The following is a 16745-nucleotide window of genomic DNA, read 5'->3' on the forward strand; positions in this document are numbered from 1 at the left end:
TTATTAGATAACTTTTTATTTGTATATTTTCAAATTGGACTATATTATTTTATAAGAGTTAAGATTGAACATATCATTGGTTGAATTAATGTAGAATTGTTGTAAATATTGCAAATTTTAATGATGTTACATAATCGAACGAACCGAATGAAACTGATTTGATTCAATTCCACAATTAAATTTGGATTCAAACGATATCACTTACTAAATATTCAGAAATTTTGGTTTGGTTTGATTTCTTTAGAATCAAACGATTTGAACCATGTCCAGGCATACAAACAAGATTGAACTTTACATATAACTAATGGTCAAAACTCAGAGAAAAATATTAAATGATAGAGGTGTGTAAGCAAAAAAGAAATCATTGAATAGATCATAGTTTCATACTGAGCTGACTCTAAACACAATTGTTCGACAATATAATATTTGTCAATGAAGGAAAAAAAATGGTCGCTCATCAAAAGTATGTCAAACACAATGAGACATAGCACTCCACCAACTAGAATCCAAGCATTGTTCCTGGTTTTTGCAGCTCTAATGTTACATCAAGATAATTTTAATCATTCATTCAAAGCTAATAATAAGAAACTTGACGAAATCATAAAGTTTTTGCATCGCCCATCAGAATCTAGATTCGTTGAAAATAAAACAAAGTGAAAAAATTTCTTGTATCTTAAGGGGCTAAGTCGATTACCAATCAATATATTTATAATTAAACTAGATATGTAAAGGACTTTAAGGCACATATACTACTACCCGTCTTCAACTTTTGTTGGGTCTCCTTAAGAATCATTACTGACTTGAATATGATCGGCTAATCTTATCTCCACAAATCGATTTTTTTTGCCTCTTTTTTTCCCACTTTCAAACCATCCAAATAAATAAATAAATAAAATTGTTGACCAATGTATTTGTATGCCGATTTTGGTGATCTTAATCAAGTTCAAACACCAATTGTTAACCACTATTTTTTACAAATTTCAACATTAACATTGACAAGTAATTGTGAATGTTGGAAAACCATCATTCCAAGAAAAGTTAAATTTAACTACACACTGGGGTGGACCCATTAAGGACCAAGCGGAGACGTTCACCCTCACTCAATTTCCAAAAACCTTCTATTGGGCTTTTTAAAATTTAAATTTTCAAAATTTTTTTGATTTCTTTCACAATTTATTTTAGTCTATTCTTTGTCTCGCCTCGATTGAATCATAAATTTGGATCCGCCCCTGACTATACACATACTTGTTAAAATTAGAAAAAAATTTAATTATAAGTTGATATCTACAACTTATAAAATCCAATAAATAGAAAATGCCAATATAATAATTCAAGGTTGCAGTGAATAATGTGACCTTCAATCGATAAACTAAATCAATTGAATACTAAGAATCAAATACTGTAAATTGCAAGAATAAATTCTTCCCTTTTCAAAATCGAGTTTGCACCAATGGATGGATATCACAGGGCTAAAATCAACGACCCAAAATCACAAGGCAACACCACCCTAGATTAAGTAGCGAATCACACACAAGACCCACAAAGGTAAGTCCAAACCAAAACTACAAAGGAGCAGTTCCAAGCAGGGGCTGAGAAGGGAGAAACCGAACGTCCATAGTTGAGCCACAAACAGAGTGCAACGTCAAGTAATAGAGGAGAGAGAGGCTATCATAAAGAAGACGGGAGAAGGCAGCCACGATTGAAGACCAACGAGAGAGGCATTCGTGCTCTCTCTCAAAGAAAGGGGCAAAGGCAAAACGTTTTTGTAATGCTCTCTCAATTAACAAGAGCCAAAATCAGTGACGGATCTAAAATTAGAGATGAGCTAGGGCGGCCGTTGACTATTGACTGTCGACAGTCAACGACCATAATAACAAGATCATTTATTAATATTTAATTAAATATATTAAAAAATCTTCAATCTCTATGTAAATAACCTAAAACATAATAATCATATGAAAATATAATTTAATACAATCCAAAATTATTAAAAAAAAATGGTACAAAATATAACCTCACTCCGTAACCTCATAGGTTTAATGTAAATCACAGGTTATACTAGCATCAAGTTTAAATTTCCAATTTTCAGCAATAATTTATTATTTATCACACAAATTCCCCAAATTAACATTTAAATGATAATAACACAACCATATAAAGTAAAGGTTTTCACTTCTGTCAAATTTTTACACTTGATTAGCATTTTAGACTATACCTCTAAGTTAATAAAAAAGAAAAAGAGAACAAAAAAGAATATATAGATTCAAAATACACAAATGTGAATCTAAAATTCTAACCACAGCCACGGGCAACTAGTCCACTGTTCACATGTTTAGAACCCAGGATCCAATTGCAATTAATCAAATTTTCTTAGTTAAATAAATCAAATTATAACTAAAACCAATCTTTTCACGATTCACGAACCCTAAAATGAAAAAAATCAATTTTTTATCATTTAAGAATTAAGAAGATGAATTCAATAAAATTATCGGCAGGCAAGAGGCAGCAGTTAGGCGACGTGGTCCGTAACTGGCTGCGATAGGTGGGAGAACACTTAGAATTTGGAATCGTCGACTAGAAGTATGGGGTAGAAGAATAGGGCAATTATCGGGACTGACTTCAGACTTGGGAAGGATTGTTGTGATTTATTTTGGGCAATCATCATTTATCATTTTGTCTTTCTTCGCTAGGCCACAATTTAAAAAAGGAAAAGGCCCATTCTTCCCCATTTTTCTTTAAAAAAAGGCATATTTAGAATTCAAAAAAAAGGCCCAATGACTTCATCTTCTCCAATCCCATCTGACTTATACCCAACAAACAGATCAATTGTGCAGCCGCTCGTTGTTGAACCTGTAAATTTCGACGAAGTCGGCATGCACGGCTGTGCCACCTCGCTGGACGCTGGCTTCGCCATTGATCAAAACAATGGGGTCAATAACAAATGGGTTGAGCCCAATAATGTATCTAATTGTCCATTAGGCCCTGTTTGAGCCCCATTATTTTCTCATTAAAATGAAAAATATGACTGTTATCCATCATATCAAGTTACTTTATTTGACTTTTTATCTCTTGTATGGGGTCCATAACGACTATATTTTTCATTCTCATTTTTACAATAACGTGATTCAAACGGGGGCTTAGTTAGTTTCTTGGCTCATCTTTGATTCTTAGATTACCAATTGCATTTTTGGATTAACAACTATAAAAGTATTCAATAACGAGCTTCTAACGAAACATATAAATTATTATTTACGATTAATTATCATAAAACAGAATTTATTTGCTATCAAAACGCAGCACAAAAGTTCCAACAAAAATACCCTAAATTCTAAAAAATTAAAAATTCATTCCATTGTCTAATAATTCATGATCATCAAGCTGCGTACTTCCTTTCCCATCCATAGGCAACAAAAGACAACAGAGATTCGGCAAGGAAGTATTACGTCACGTCACGTCATGTCACGGCATCACCTAACACGTGTCTAATGATTTTTCAATGTTAAAATTACAAAAATACCCTTCAGACTGCCTCGTTTGTCGTCTCGTAGCTGTCAACTTCTGAGTGTGCCTATTGATAATCACACAAGTTTGTTTGCCACCCATATTTGGGAAAAATGTATTATGAAATATTAATTGATGTTGAAATATGTGATTATAAAAGAAGGAAATTTTTTCGATATACGTGTAATATTATTTTAATGAAGAATGTGTGATTGAAAATAAATACTATGAAAAAAAAATAGGAAAGAATGAGAGAAAATGAATGACAAACAGAAGCTGAGTCAATTAATTCCCAATTTATTCCATTATCTACAAAATAAATATAAACATAAATTCGCTATACAACATTATTATTGTCAAAAGATGAAATTCTGACGGTTTTAAACTGAGCAATAGATATTTTTCCATTAATTTGAGTATCCTAAAAATGTATGTTTTCCCTTTTTGGACAAATATACATTTTCTTGTAAAAAACGAGTATGAAATTTAGAATGTATGCTTGTTTAACCATAGGACATTGTATAAAAGTTTTATTGTATTAACTAAATTATTTTCATAGTTTAAATATATGTTGTTGATAATAATGTAGGGAAATCTGAATACGTTAATGAACTCCAAGGCACGAAATGAAACGTTATCTTTTAAAAGATGTTTCTCCCCTATTTAACAAAGTCACAACGAGGTATAATAGAAAATCTCTCTCAGGATACAATGGAGGTGTTTGATTCAAATTGTGACTATTTGATCAAACCAAGAAAACACTCGAATATAACTGATTGATGCCAAGAGAAAGAAGGAAAAATAAATTGTTTTATATATTTGCAAATGAGAATTCGCCCAAAATTTATAGACACTGAGGTAACTGTTTGAATAGGTGTATCCCTTGAAAGTGACTGTTAAAAATGAACAGATGCACCTATTCAAAAATTTTTGAAAATAAAATTCTCTTTGAATAGGTCGAACCCCGTTGCACAGCGACAAACACTAATTCGGGCGGCAAATTATTCGCAAAACAAAAAATTAAACACATGCAAAATGATGAAAAATATCTAACATATGCTTATATGGAAATATAGACATATATACCCATTAAAACATCGATGATCTCCATTGAGGTGGTCATTGATGATCCAACTGATAGATGTCATTAGAAGAAAACAAAATAGTTTGTAATGTGATTGTCATCTTCAACAAGCTATGGTTACCAAAAATATAGTGCATGAAATATAAACGATTGCATGGATTAGTGGAGAACTAATAGTAGTGTTGATATTGCACAAGTTCAAAATAATATTATTTGCCTATTTGGGTTAAAAGTAGTAGTAATAATAATAATAATAATAATAATAATAATAATAATGTCTGAACTCCTCTACCTTTCAAGTAGTGTGGAAATTGATCACACATTTTTAAAAATGAGGTTCTCATTCCCCAACCTATGGAAATATCTGAAGTTGGATCCTCACGTACGGATTCCATTGATTGACTATTCTTCAAAAGTCAATTTTTATTTAAAAATACGTTGTACCCTCATTTTGAATTAGTTACAAAATTAGAGAAAAAAATATAAAAATAAAAATCATCTTCTTTCCAACGCCACTCCAGCTTCAATATGACCACCACTACCACTGGCACCCTCATTTCCTCCACCTTTGCCGACCCTATTTTTCTCATCTCACCAACTACATTCTTTCCTTCCAACAAAAACTTTTAAAGAACTGAGAAGAAACAAATAAAGATATATAAAAAATTCCCTCCAAATCCAGGAGTGGCTATAGCGGAGGCCTCACCAACTACCAAAATTAACTATAGTAATAGCGTCACCTCGCCATTTCTACGACCATTGGCGGACCTACATTTGGTCCCGGTAGGTCACGTGACTCACCAATTAAAAGTGATTTTTTTTTTTTAAAATTGAAAATGAAGTAATGAAAAAACACTTTCAGTTTCCAATTGAAAGAATTCCAAACCGTCCCAACTTCCAAAACCAAATTCCAATCCAAAGAAACCTAATCCAAATTGAAATTCAATGCAAGAAACCGATCCACTCCCAATTCAATCCCAACTCCTGGCTTGGTGGCTCCTACTTCCAAATTTTGAAGCAAAACCCAACAATTTGATCCATTCCGGCAAACCGGTCCTGACTTGATTCCTTCTGACAGTGATTCAACCACCTCAAACGGAAAAAGAAACAGTAATATTGTACCCCACTAATTTCAAATGTCTGCATCTATCACTGTCTACTACTGCCTTCTCATTCTTATCATACATTTTCTCTTTACTAGTCATAGTTGATCGCGTGTTGCAAGTTATTTTGAAATATTTTATAGGTGCTATAAAAATTGTAAGATGTGAGAATATAAAAAATAAAAATAAAAATTAATACAAACTCTATGTATAATGAACTTTTGATTCAAATGAAATAAAAATCAAATTTTGAAAATAACATAAATTGTCGAGGAAGTCAATTAGAATAATCCCTTTATTTATCCTTTTGATCTGAACTGAATATCCAACGAGTATCATCATTTCTTTTTATTCGCTTAATATGTATATTGAATTTATCGATTGAAATCCCCTCCATTTTCTTTCTTTATATCTTAAAATTCATTGAATAAATCAATTGAAAGCAAATTCTAAAAATATTCATCTTTTGTTCCAAAAAAATAAAATAAAAAATTAATGAATTTAATTTACCTTTCAATCAAGTGGAATGAATCTGTCACATGTATATCGATCATAACTAAATAATTGACAAAATAATTCATGATAATAATGTTCAAATAATTAAATAAATCAAATACATATTGAAAAACGAAAAGTAAAGTAATGAATGTCTCAAATGTATATTCACCATAACTAAATAGTTGAAAAAATAATTAATGATAATATTGTTTAAATGGTTCAATTGATTAATAAATTAAATACATATTGGAAAACGAAAAGTGGGATATTACTGAAATAGTTAAATACATATTGAGAAATAAAAAGTAGAATATTATTAAATAATTGAATACATATCGAAAAATGAAAAATACGGTAAACTAATTGAATTATAATAAAAATAGAGTTATTGAAAAAAATGATTCTATATAATATTTAATATATTATAGATTACTGCCATCCTCCGAGGTTGAGGGATAATTATCTTCTTCTTTGTGAAGCCCACCACTAGAGACCACATTATTACTCTCATCAATGTGCTTCAAATTCTCTGCCTTTTTTGTCTATGTAAACTACCCAACACTACTAAGCCTTTATTCAATAGAAATTAAAATCTAAATTTTTATAATAAAAGTTAAAGTTAATAATTAATTTTAACGACATATTTTACAGGATTCATAACTTTTCAACCATATATTTTATCAATTTTTATCAAAATATGCTAGAAGTTTTGTTTTAATTTTCACCAAACGGGGCTAAGTTATGATATTGACAAAACATTGTTAACTTAGCATTTAACATTGATTTTATTTAAAAATATTGGATTTTGTGATTCTGATGGATCTGAGTTTACGATTTAGATGGAGACTAGGATATGGTTAATTTAATCGATGATCACAAAACTTTGATATATGGTACTAATTGCTCATCAAAATTAAAAAAAAAAAAAAAAAAGGTCTTTACTAGAGGAACTTTGTTATAAGTTACTATTTGCTCACTGGAATTTAAAAAATTACTATTACTCACTCAAATTTGAACAAAGTTACTCATTTATCATCCATGTCATTTTCATAGGTTCACGCGGAAAAAAATTAACATGATGGATGAAAAATCCTACGTGGAATTGGTGGAGTTAAAAAATAACTGCATGCGCAAAAAAATCTTCATTGCACACAATGAAAATTGCTTATGTGATCACATGGCTCTGTCCTCTCCGATTGCGTGGGCAATTTTTGTTGCTGAAGTTCACCATTGTTCTGCCCTTCTTCTTGTTAAAAAATAAATAAATAAATAAATAAAAATAAAAAGGGGGGTAAATTCTAGAAGCAGAAACAAGATACTGAACAACACTATGCGATCACATGGGCAATATTCATCATGCGCCACGTGGATTTTTTTCCTATTTTTTAACTTTGTAGTGCCACATAGGATTTTCCATCCATTACATTGATTTTTGCCATGTAAACTGATGAAAATGATATGGGTGATGAATGAGTAAATTTATTCAAATTTGAGTAAACAACGAGTAACTTTTTAATTTTGAATAGCAAATAGTAACATGTAGTAAAGTTCGATGAGAAATGAGTAACTTTTTAAATTTCAATTAGGAAATAATAATCTATAATAAAATTTAGTGACTATTGATTAAATTAACTCGACCAGAATAACTCCAGTGGAATATTACTTGGAAATGTTCATAAGGGTGTGACGGCAATAAATGAGAGGTGGTGGTTTAATGGGGGCATTGGGTTAGAGATGATGGTTTGTTTGGTGGTATGGTTTCAATTTTGTTTCTTTGGCGAAGGTGGTTTTTGGCCTGGGTGGGTGGCTTGACGGCGGTGTGGCAGGTGGTGGCTGCTGCCTGAGGGTAGTAGTTGGGGGTGGGTTGACTTTTGTTTATTTTTGTCATTTTCCTTATTTTTCTTTTTTATTTTTTTCTTAAACATAATGGTAGAATAATCTTTTTATATAAAATTTGACATTTTAACAATGAATTTAACGATTTACGTTATTTGAGGACCCAAACTTACATATTTACATAACTTGAGAAGTCAGAAATTCACTTTTAAAAGTTGGGAGCTATTTCAAAGCTACCAGAAAGGTAGAGGAGTCCACCACTAATTTTTCCTTAAAAATGGTGTCTTTAAGCTTGGGTAATATAGTACAATAACTATGTCCTAAAGTCACATGCATATATGGTTAGTATGTCAAAAAAAAAAAAAAATTAAAAATAAAAATAAAATTGAGGAAACTATTTTTGTTTAGAATAATCACAAGCAAATATATCAATATCAATATCCATATCAATATCGAAATGCGATTAGTTGAAAAATAAAATGCAAGCGTAAAATATCGAGAGGAAAAAATTTGAATTCTTATCTATTTGATATAACTTTTTAGTTGAAAAATGGAATCAAGTTGAATATTATGGTATGGCATCAATCAAATTCTTGTTTTCAATTTAATTAATGAGAAGAAAGGCCGTACTATGTGTTAATTAATTACGTATGGACCAAGACCAACAACTTGCATGGGTTAGTTAGCACTTAGCTGTCCCAGTTGCAAATATATGTTGGGAGAGACAAAAACTACCAACATTTGACATGGACCATTTCTATATTAATTCACTAACGTATATGTTTTTACAAGTTCAAATGACGTTGTGGGAAGAAAGGGCCGAATTGTGGGCACAATCTCACGTTTCAGTCATTCAATCTTATGTACCTAAATGGATCACCGTTGCAACCTCTCCTCCATATTTATTTTATATAATTATGCACACCCATGGCCATATGTGTACATACATAGAATTCTTCTAACGTGCTAGGACAAATGTTCAAAAAAATTAAAGTCGAGGCGGTCTGACAAACTGTGTGGAGACACGTGTCTTATGTGAGCTAATAGTTAAATAATATGGAAACTCGACAAGTTCTTCACCTAAATAATATTAAGCTTCGTGCGTCTAGAGAAGAGTTTCATAGGGTCATGGATAGCCCTGCATAAATCACCCCAAGATGATGCCATGTCGAACAATATTGGAGGCTCCCATGCCCTACATGAGTCTATATTTAGAAAAAGAAGTGAATGCAAATGATAGAAATGACATAGTTCCCTACCCAAATAATATGTGAGGCCCGTCTCAGCTAGACAAGACTTAGTGCTCATTTGATAAAGAAAATTTATCAAATTTTCAATTGGTCAAACTTCAATTTTAATCACATATTTCATGGGATCCAAAACTTTTTAACTACATGTTACATTAGTTTTTATCAAAATCTATAAAAGCTTTGTCAAACAACCCTTAAAACCACATCCGAACAAAGATGCCCTAACAAGCATAGACTGTCAATTCAAAATCAGGCCGCATTGTCTTGCGCGTTTAAATCCATTGATGTGGGGAGGGTCCCTTGGCAGCAAATGACATGGTTCTTCCCTTTCCTTGTGGGGTGCAACACAGTACTGAGTCTCAGTTAGTGGCCACAGTATATGACATAATAATAATGTGAAGACGCCGGTAATGGCCTTGGTCGCCTCCTAATCATCACTCAGAATATTTCTCTGATTTTTTATTTGGATGCTCCGACATATACATACACATGTACATATACGTATAGCTCAAACCTAGACACCAAAAGAGCCACATTTGTGGGGCGGGGCGGGGCGGGGCGGGGAATCCGAACTATTGAGGAGAAGTCTTCTTAGAGTGGGAGAGAAAACGATAAAGATTGGAAGCAGAGGCGGATTCAGAATTATTCTTCAGTGGGGGCGAGACAAAAAATTGGCTAAAATAAATTATGAAAAAAAAAATTCTGAAAATTTAAATTTAACAAGGTCGAATGGAAGGTTTTTGAAAATACAGTGGGGGTGGCCGACCCCACTCATCCCTTAGTGAGTCCGCCCCTAATTGGAAGAATGGAACTTTGAGCGGTTCGGGTCCATCCAATTAATTTTACACCTCTAAATGGAAGAACTTGTACACAACAAAAATATCACGAAAGAAGAGATGTGCCTTGGACATAGAGGGATTGTTAGTAAGTTGAAGAAGGATGGTGAGATCTCGTAAAATCTAATTGGGACAACAATTAGTAGTAAGTGATTGTGTAGTAATTTGAACAATATGTAATGGGACACACATTTTGTCCTTGCAAACTACTTATTTATAAAAAGGGTTAAGGTGATTGTACACCATGCTTGTACAGCCCCCTCACACATAAGGGGGCTCACCATTAATAAAAAATCGATTAGGAGGCTGTACACCATGTTGTATAGCATGGTGTACAACAAGCATGGTCCGTATAAAAACTTGAAATAACTAGAGCCCTTGCCCCACAATTTAACCACATTCTACATGTATATTTACTGTTAGCTGATGTCTAGGGTTTTACTCGAATTTAATTGTAATACATGATTGCACCTAATTTCATCGAGGATATTTGACACATCGACCAATTAATAAGTGTAGAAGAAAAATATTGTTATGTAGGATCAATGAAGAGTTATTAATTGTAAATTGTGGGCTGACTATCATCTAAATTGGTGCTACAAATCGTCCTCATCGGTCCTTTAGCGCCTTTTGGGTTGCATCAGCTTCAAAAAGTTTTGTCCTTTCCATTGCTTCCCTTTCAAAAACATTGAAAGAAGGTTTGAAAGAAATGGTGCCAAAGTTGAGCCTATAGAATTAGACGTACAATAATATTCAAATTAGCGGCCTAACCAAAGTAATTTAGCTTACACAAATCAAGTTACACTCTCTTAAAGTCTTTAGTCTTAACCTAGCTAATCAATTTTCTTTTTCTATTCAACGGCTATTTGTACGAACTATCTAAAGAAAAATTGAGTTTATAGAAAAATACGATAGACAATGTGTGACACATATTGTCTATATAAATAACAGATAATATCATATTACCGTCATCGAATGGAACTAAATTCAAAATATATAAAAAATCGTATTGGATAAATGAAGAGTAAATAATGGCAGCACGGATTGGTTTAAATTATCAAAATAACAAATCTCGAGAAACAACGCTCTTACCAACCCAATTGTTAACCATGGTTAAAGTTTGTCAAAAACCACCTTTTTGTCTACCTAAAGTCTGCATTGCTTTTAGAACAAACTCTTGACTTCCTTCAATTAATGGAAATATTAAACTAATCTAGTTAGACTATTGCACTCACTACAAGACATTGTTGTTTTCAAAATCTCAATTAATCTATTCGAACTACCGTAATCAAGAAAATTCAATTAAATCCAACCCAGTAAGAAAGAGAATGAATTTATTCATATTTTATCCACTGAACCTGAATAAACAAATAATTGTTTATTATTTTATTTGCTAAAGAAATCGAGAAAGTAGGAGATGGGTAGCTTGCATTAAGATCTTTGTTTTTAGTTTGTACTAGGCACATCAGAAGTTTCTTCAGATCCGAAGATAAAGGTAAAAAGTATTAATTCAAAACCCATCAGGTGAAAAGATAAAAAGAGTCTCAGTCTCTGCGTACGTGCGAGGACTTTACATACCTATGTAGTGCATACTTTTTCTATTTTGACATATATATAGGGAGTTGGGTAGAGGGAGAAGAGAGAGAGAGAGATTGTGTATATGTGTGAATTGGGTTGAGATTAAATAAGTATTGAAGAAAATCAACGGGTTCTTCCTGGTTTTGCTAGGGCTTAAAAATCTAGTTTTCTTGTTTACTATTGGCTTATTTTTTTATATATATATTTTTAAATTGCTGTGTTGTTGAAGATGGATGGGGATGTTGTAAACTTGGTGTTTCTGCTAAGGAGTGAGAGCGGATAATTTTACAGCGAGGGGTTATCAATTTTGTGTAAAAACGTTGGATTTTAAAGTGTTTTCTACTGAATTAAACGAGGAGATTGAGTTTTACAGTTTTGAATTATTATGGAGTTTTTGATGTTTGTGCAGATGGATTTGTTTGGAAACTGGAGATTGAAGAGGTAAGAAATTGAATTTCTTTTGGTTCAATTTATTATTGTTAGTGATTTCTTTTATTTGATTGTGTAGAAACTATTGATTTTTTTTATTATGCATAAGAAATCTACCTTTAATTTTGCAGCTATTGATGTTTGAAGTGTGATAAACGAGATTCTAAAGAAAGGTCTTTTATGCATTGAGTTTTGGGTTTAATAACTGGGCGATAGAATTGTTGATTGAGATGATTACATTTATAGAATCCAAAGAGAAAATGAAAGAACATGAGAAATGCTTGGACTCTCAATTATGGCATGCTTGTGCCGGTAGTATGGTCCAAATGCCGCCGGTGAATTCAAAGGTGTTTTACTTCCCTCAAGGGCACGCAGAGCATGCCTCGGGAAACGTTGATTTTAGGAGCTGCCCTAGAGTTCCGGCATATATAATTTGTACAGTTTCTGCAATTAAATTCATGGCGGATCCCGAGACTGATGAGGTTTTTTCGAAAATCCGATTGATTCCTGTTAATGGAAATGAGGCTGATTTTGACGAAGGTGGAGTTGGAGTTGGTGGGATCAATGTGTCGGATAATCCTGATAAACCCACTTCATTTGCAAAGACATTAACACAATCTGATGCAAACAATGGCGGGGGTTTTTCTGTACCGAGGTATTGTGCGGAGACAATTTTTCCTCGACTAGACTACTCTGCCGACCCTCCTGTTCAGACCATTTTGGCAAAGGATGTTCATGGGGAGACTTGGAAATTTAGGCATATTTACAGAGGGACACCAAGGCGCCATCTCTTGACAACAGGATGGAGTACTTTTGTGAACCACAAGAAGCTTGTGGCAGGAGATTCAATTGTGTTTTTGAGGGCAGAAAATGGGGATCTTTGCATTGGAATCAGGCGGGCAAAGAGAGGAATTGATGGGGGACTGGAAACGCCATCTCTGTGGAACCCGGCAGGTGGCAGTTGTGTTGTGCCTTACGGAGGATTTTCAGACTTACTGAGGGAAGAAGACAATAGATTGACCAGAAATGGTAGTGGAAATGCTGGCAGGAATTTGATTGTCCGGGGAAGAGTGAAGCCTGAATCAGTTATTGAAGCTGCAACTCTTGCTGTCTCTGGACAGCCTTTCGAGGTGGTTTTTTATCCTCGAGCTAGCACACCCGAGTATTTTGTGAAGGCATCTCTTGTAAAGGCAGCATTGCAAACTCAGTGGTTCTCTGGCATGAGGTTCAAGATGGCCTTTGAAACAGAGGATTCTTCACGAATAAGTTGGTTCATGGGAACCATATCGTCAGTTCACGTTGCTGATCCCATTCGCTGGCCAGATTCACCTTGGAGACTTCTCCAGGTAGTACAGTTAGTGTTAAATACATCTTGTTACTTGGTTTATAGTTATTCCTGCTTGCAATTTTTGCACGATATAATGCCGGCAGTTTTATGCTTTCTGCTCTAGTTTCTGCTAAAGAATGATGTTCTTAGGCCAATTTTATAACAATCTTGGGTGCAATTCCCTTACAAGCTTGATCATAACAATTGCATGATATTTCCTACAAGTTTACCAGATATATTAGGATTTATCTTCTTCTCTCCGTATCTACTCAGTTTCTTGAACCAATTGTACTGATCAGTTTTCCTATCTATTTTCCCGAGATCTTTTCAAGCATTGACTGATGCAACTTATTTTAGAAATAATTAGATAAATATGTGATTTTTCCTGGGTTTAAATTTGTGATTATGTAGAGTTGGTCTGATTATTGATGCTATCTCAACTTTTACTTCCTGAAAACTGTTGAGGCTTAATTTTGCATGTTGCGTAATATTTTCTGAAATTTGATGAAAACTTTTCCGTAGCTGAATGAATTGCAATAGTACTCAGTCTTTTCTTGCTTTCACATGTACCTGTTTAACGGAAGATAAACTATTGCAGGTGATTTGGGACGAGCCTGATCTACTCCAAAACGTGAAACGCGTGAGTCCATGGCTGGTAGAATTAGTGTCAAACATGCCCACCATCCATCTCTCTCCTTTTTCGTCACCGCGGAAGAAATTGAGATTACCACAACATCCCGACTTCCTTCTCGATGGCCAACTTCCATTGTCAGTTTTTTCGGGCAACCAGGTTCTTGGATCCAGTAACCCATTTGGTTGTCTTCCTGACAATACTCCTGCTGGCATGCAGGGAGCCAGGCACGCTCAATATGGTTTATCATTACCAGATCTCCACCTCAATAAACTACAGTCGGGTTTATTTCCAGTTGATTTTATGCCGCTCGATCGAGCTTCTGTACACATGGGAGCTTCCAATCTAATCTTACCCAAGCTAGGTAATAACGAGAATGTTTCTTGTCTTCTAACTATGGGAAGTTCCAACCAAGTTTCAAAAAGAACCGATAATCGCAAGGCTGGCCAATTCCTACTTTTTGGTTGCCCAATTCTTACTGAGCAGCAGATTTCTTTGAGCTGCTCTGGCGATACAGTTTCAACAATTGGCACAGGCAATAGTTCTTCAGACGGAAATGCAGATAAGATAGGAAATACTTCTGATGGATCTGGTTCCGCCCTTAATCAACATGGTGCACCAGAGCGCTCATGTGAAGGTTTTCATTTGGAACTCAACCCTGAGACTGGTCACTGCAAGGTTTTCATGGAGTCAGAGGACGTAGGTCGCACGTTGGACCTTTCTTTGCTCAGTTCTTATGAAGAACTATACGGAAAATTGGAAAATATGTTTGGTGTTGATATATCGGAGATGCTAACTCATATCTTGTACTGGGATGTCACAGGTGCTGAGCGAAAACTTGGTGATAAACCATTTAGGTGAGAGTTAGTGCTTTGCCTATATTATATGCGATTTCCCCAAGTGAACTTGTTTTCACGTATTTGTTTCGTTTGTGGATGTTGCAGTGACTTCATGAAAACAGCAAGAAGGTTGAAGATTCTATCTGATTCAAGCACCAATAATGTAGTAATGTAGAGCCATAACCAAACAGCGAAAGCTCCGGTTGCTTATTGTACAGCTGAACTACTGAAAGCTTTGTTCCTGACTTCCTTTTGACGACGCATTTGACTGAATTTTCGCAACTGATTCACCCTATAAAATTCAAAATTGAAACAGGAAAACAGGAATTGTAACCTCGTTGCCGGGGCTGACTAGCAAGTATGCCATCCCCATGGCATTTTCTTTTCTCAGCTGATTCTCAAGCCTTCAACTGTCGATATCAGGGCTTTTCCGTAATTTTACTGGAAAATCTTTCCCCGAAATGTTATGTATCTCTTGGAGATTCCATCATTTGACTTCAAGTTTCCAGGGTCCCTTTTGGGAGGTATTTTCAGGTATATCTTCCAAGACAAATTACTACAAGGTGGGCTTTTGTTTGTCGATTTCATAGTTTTAAGAAGACAATTTCCTGTTATGTTTGTTTTTGAGAGGATAAGTTTTATCTTATTCCGTGAGCTTAAGATGAATTTCGTCTGTACAGCCAACACTTTTCTTTCTTACTCGAATAAAATCTCTGTATATTTGGTAGATGTTGGGGGAATAGAAAAAAAATGTCTAGGATGTTGGCAAAGTTGACTATATTCATTCATTCATTCATTCACCTACTCTACTCTACTCTACTCTACTCTACTCTACTACGAGGACATTGCCAAATAATGAAGTATTAAAGTGCCTGAAGAGTTATGTAAAGGAACAGTAGTCACATGCTACACTAAATCTTTTGACTTGAAATATTGAAAGTGAAATTCGGATTCAATTGTGTGCGCGAGAGAAAATTGTTTCAAGTAAATACCCATTAATGCTCCCACATAAAGAGATCAGCACCAAACACAATGTCATCAGAAAATATAAATGTCCCTTTCTCTCTCGCTACATGTATGTATGTATAAATTATATATTGATATGGAATTGGACTTCTTATAAGCGCAGTGTACAGACAATTCTTGTTCCTTGACTTGATGGAGCACATCGCGCGATTTACCTCCCTCACAAAACTCTAGGGGCGGGGGCGGTGGGGCCCTCAAGATTGGGGTTCAACCTTTTTTTTTTTTTTTTTTTTTTTTTAAATTTTTTTTCTTGCCCTATAAATTATATATCACGTGCCACTCATGTGAGAAAGAATGGGCCCACTGCAAATACAAGCAATATATTTTGCATGCATTTTGGCATCATTGAGAGCGAGCTATATCTGGTAATCAGTTTCTTAGGGTCTGCTTGGCAGAATTTCTGCTTCTATTTTTTTTATAAAAAAGAAGTTACTTTAGAACAGTTTCTATGAAACTCTTTTAGTCAAACAAAGTGTTTTCAGAAATCGGTTAATCATGTTCAAAAACAACTTCTTAATTAATTTCAGAAATTACTTTTGACTTTTCAAAAATTATTTTAATTGAGGTCCTTGTCCTGATCCAATTTCAATGACTCGATTCTTAAGCAAATATGGAACTTTCTTGGATCTTATGATGATTTTTCAAATATGTAATACATATATGTGTGTAAAGCCTTCATTAGTTTGTTTCAGACAAAAAAAATATTTTAGTGATGAATTTTGTCACTATTGGTACTAAATAAATATACAGTATGCAGCAACTAAGGTTAAAGATTAGTTCCGTTTGGTGACAAGACCAGATTGTGAG

At 34.0% G+C, this 16745-nt stretch overlaps 1 protein-coding gene across 1 annotated transcript; it reads left to right on the top strand.

Annotated features, from left to right (window-relative positions):
* The first annotated feature begins 11573 nt into the window (after window positions 1-11573).
* LOC111374034 (auxin response factor 18-like) lies at window positions 11574-15639 on the top strand. Its single transcript, XM_022996649.1, has 4 exons — window positions 11574-12127; window positions 12247-13461; window positions 14041-14930; window positions 15018-15639. The coding sequence occupies exons 2-4, from the start codon at window positions 12346-12348 to the stop codon at window positions 15085-15087; spliced, it is 2076 nt and encodes a 691-aa protein (XP_022852417.1). The 5' UTR covers window positions 11574-12127; window positions 12247-12345; the 3' UTR covers window positions 15088-15639.
* The last annotated feature ends 1106 nt before the right edge of the window (window positions 15640-16745 follow it).

This window comes from Olea europaea, unplaced genomic scaffold (assembly GCF_002742605.1).
Source record: "Olea europaea var. sylvestris unplaced genomic scaffold, O_europaea_v1 scaffold1197, whole genome shotgun sequence".
Taxonomy (NCBI): Eukaryota; Viridiplantae; Streptophyta; class Magnoliopsida; order Lamiales; family Oleaceae; genus Olea; species Olea europaea.

Coding starts and splice junctions, on each gene's coding strand:
- LOC111374034 (XM_022996649.1), top strand. CDS start 12,346: ATGATTACATTTATAGAATCCAAAGAGAAAATGAAAGAACATGAGAAA. Junction 13,462..14,040: donor CACCTTGGAGACTTCTCCAG/GTAGTACAGTTA, acceptor AAACTATTGCAG/GTGATTTGGGACGAGCCTGA. Junction 14,931..15,017: donor CTTGGTGATAAACCATTTAG/GTGAGAGTTAGT, acceptor TGGATGTTGCAG/TGACTTCATGAAAACAGCAA.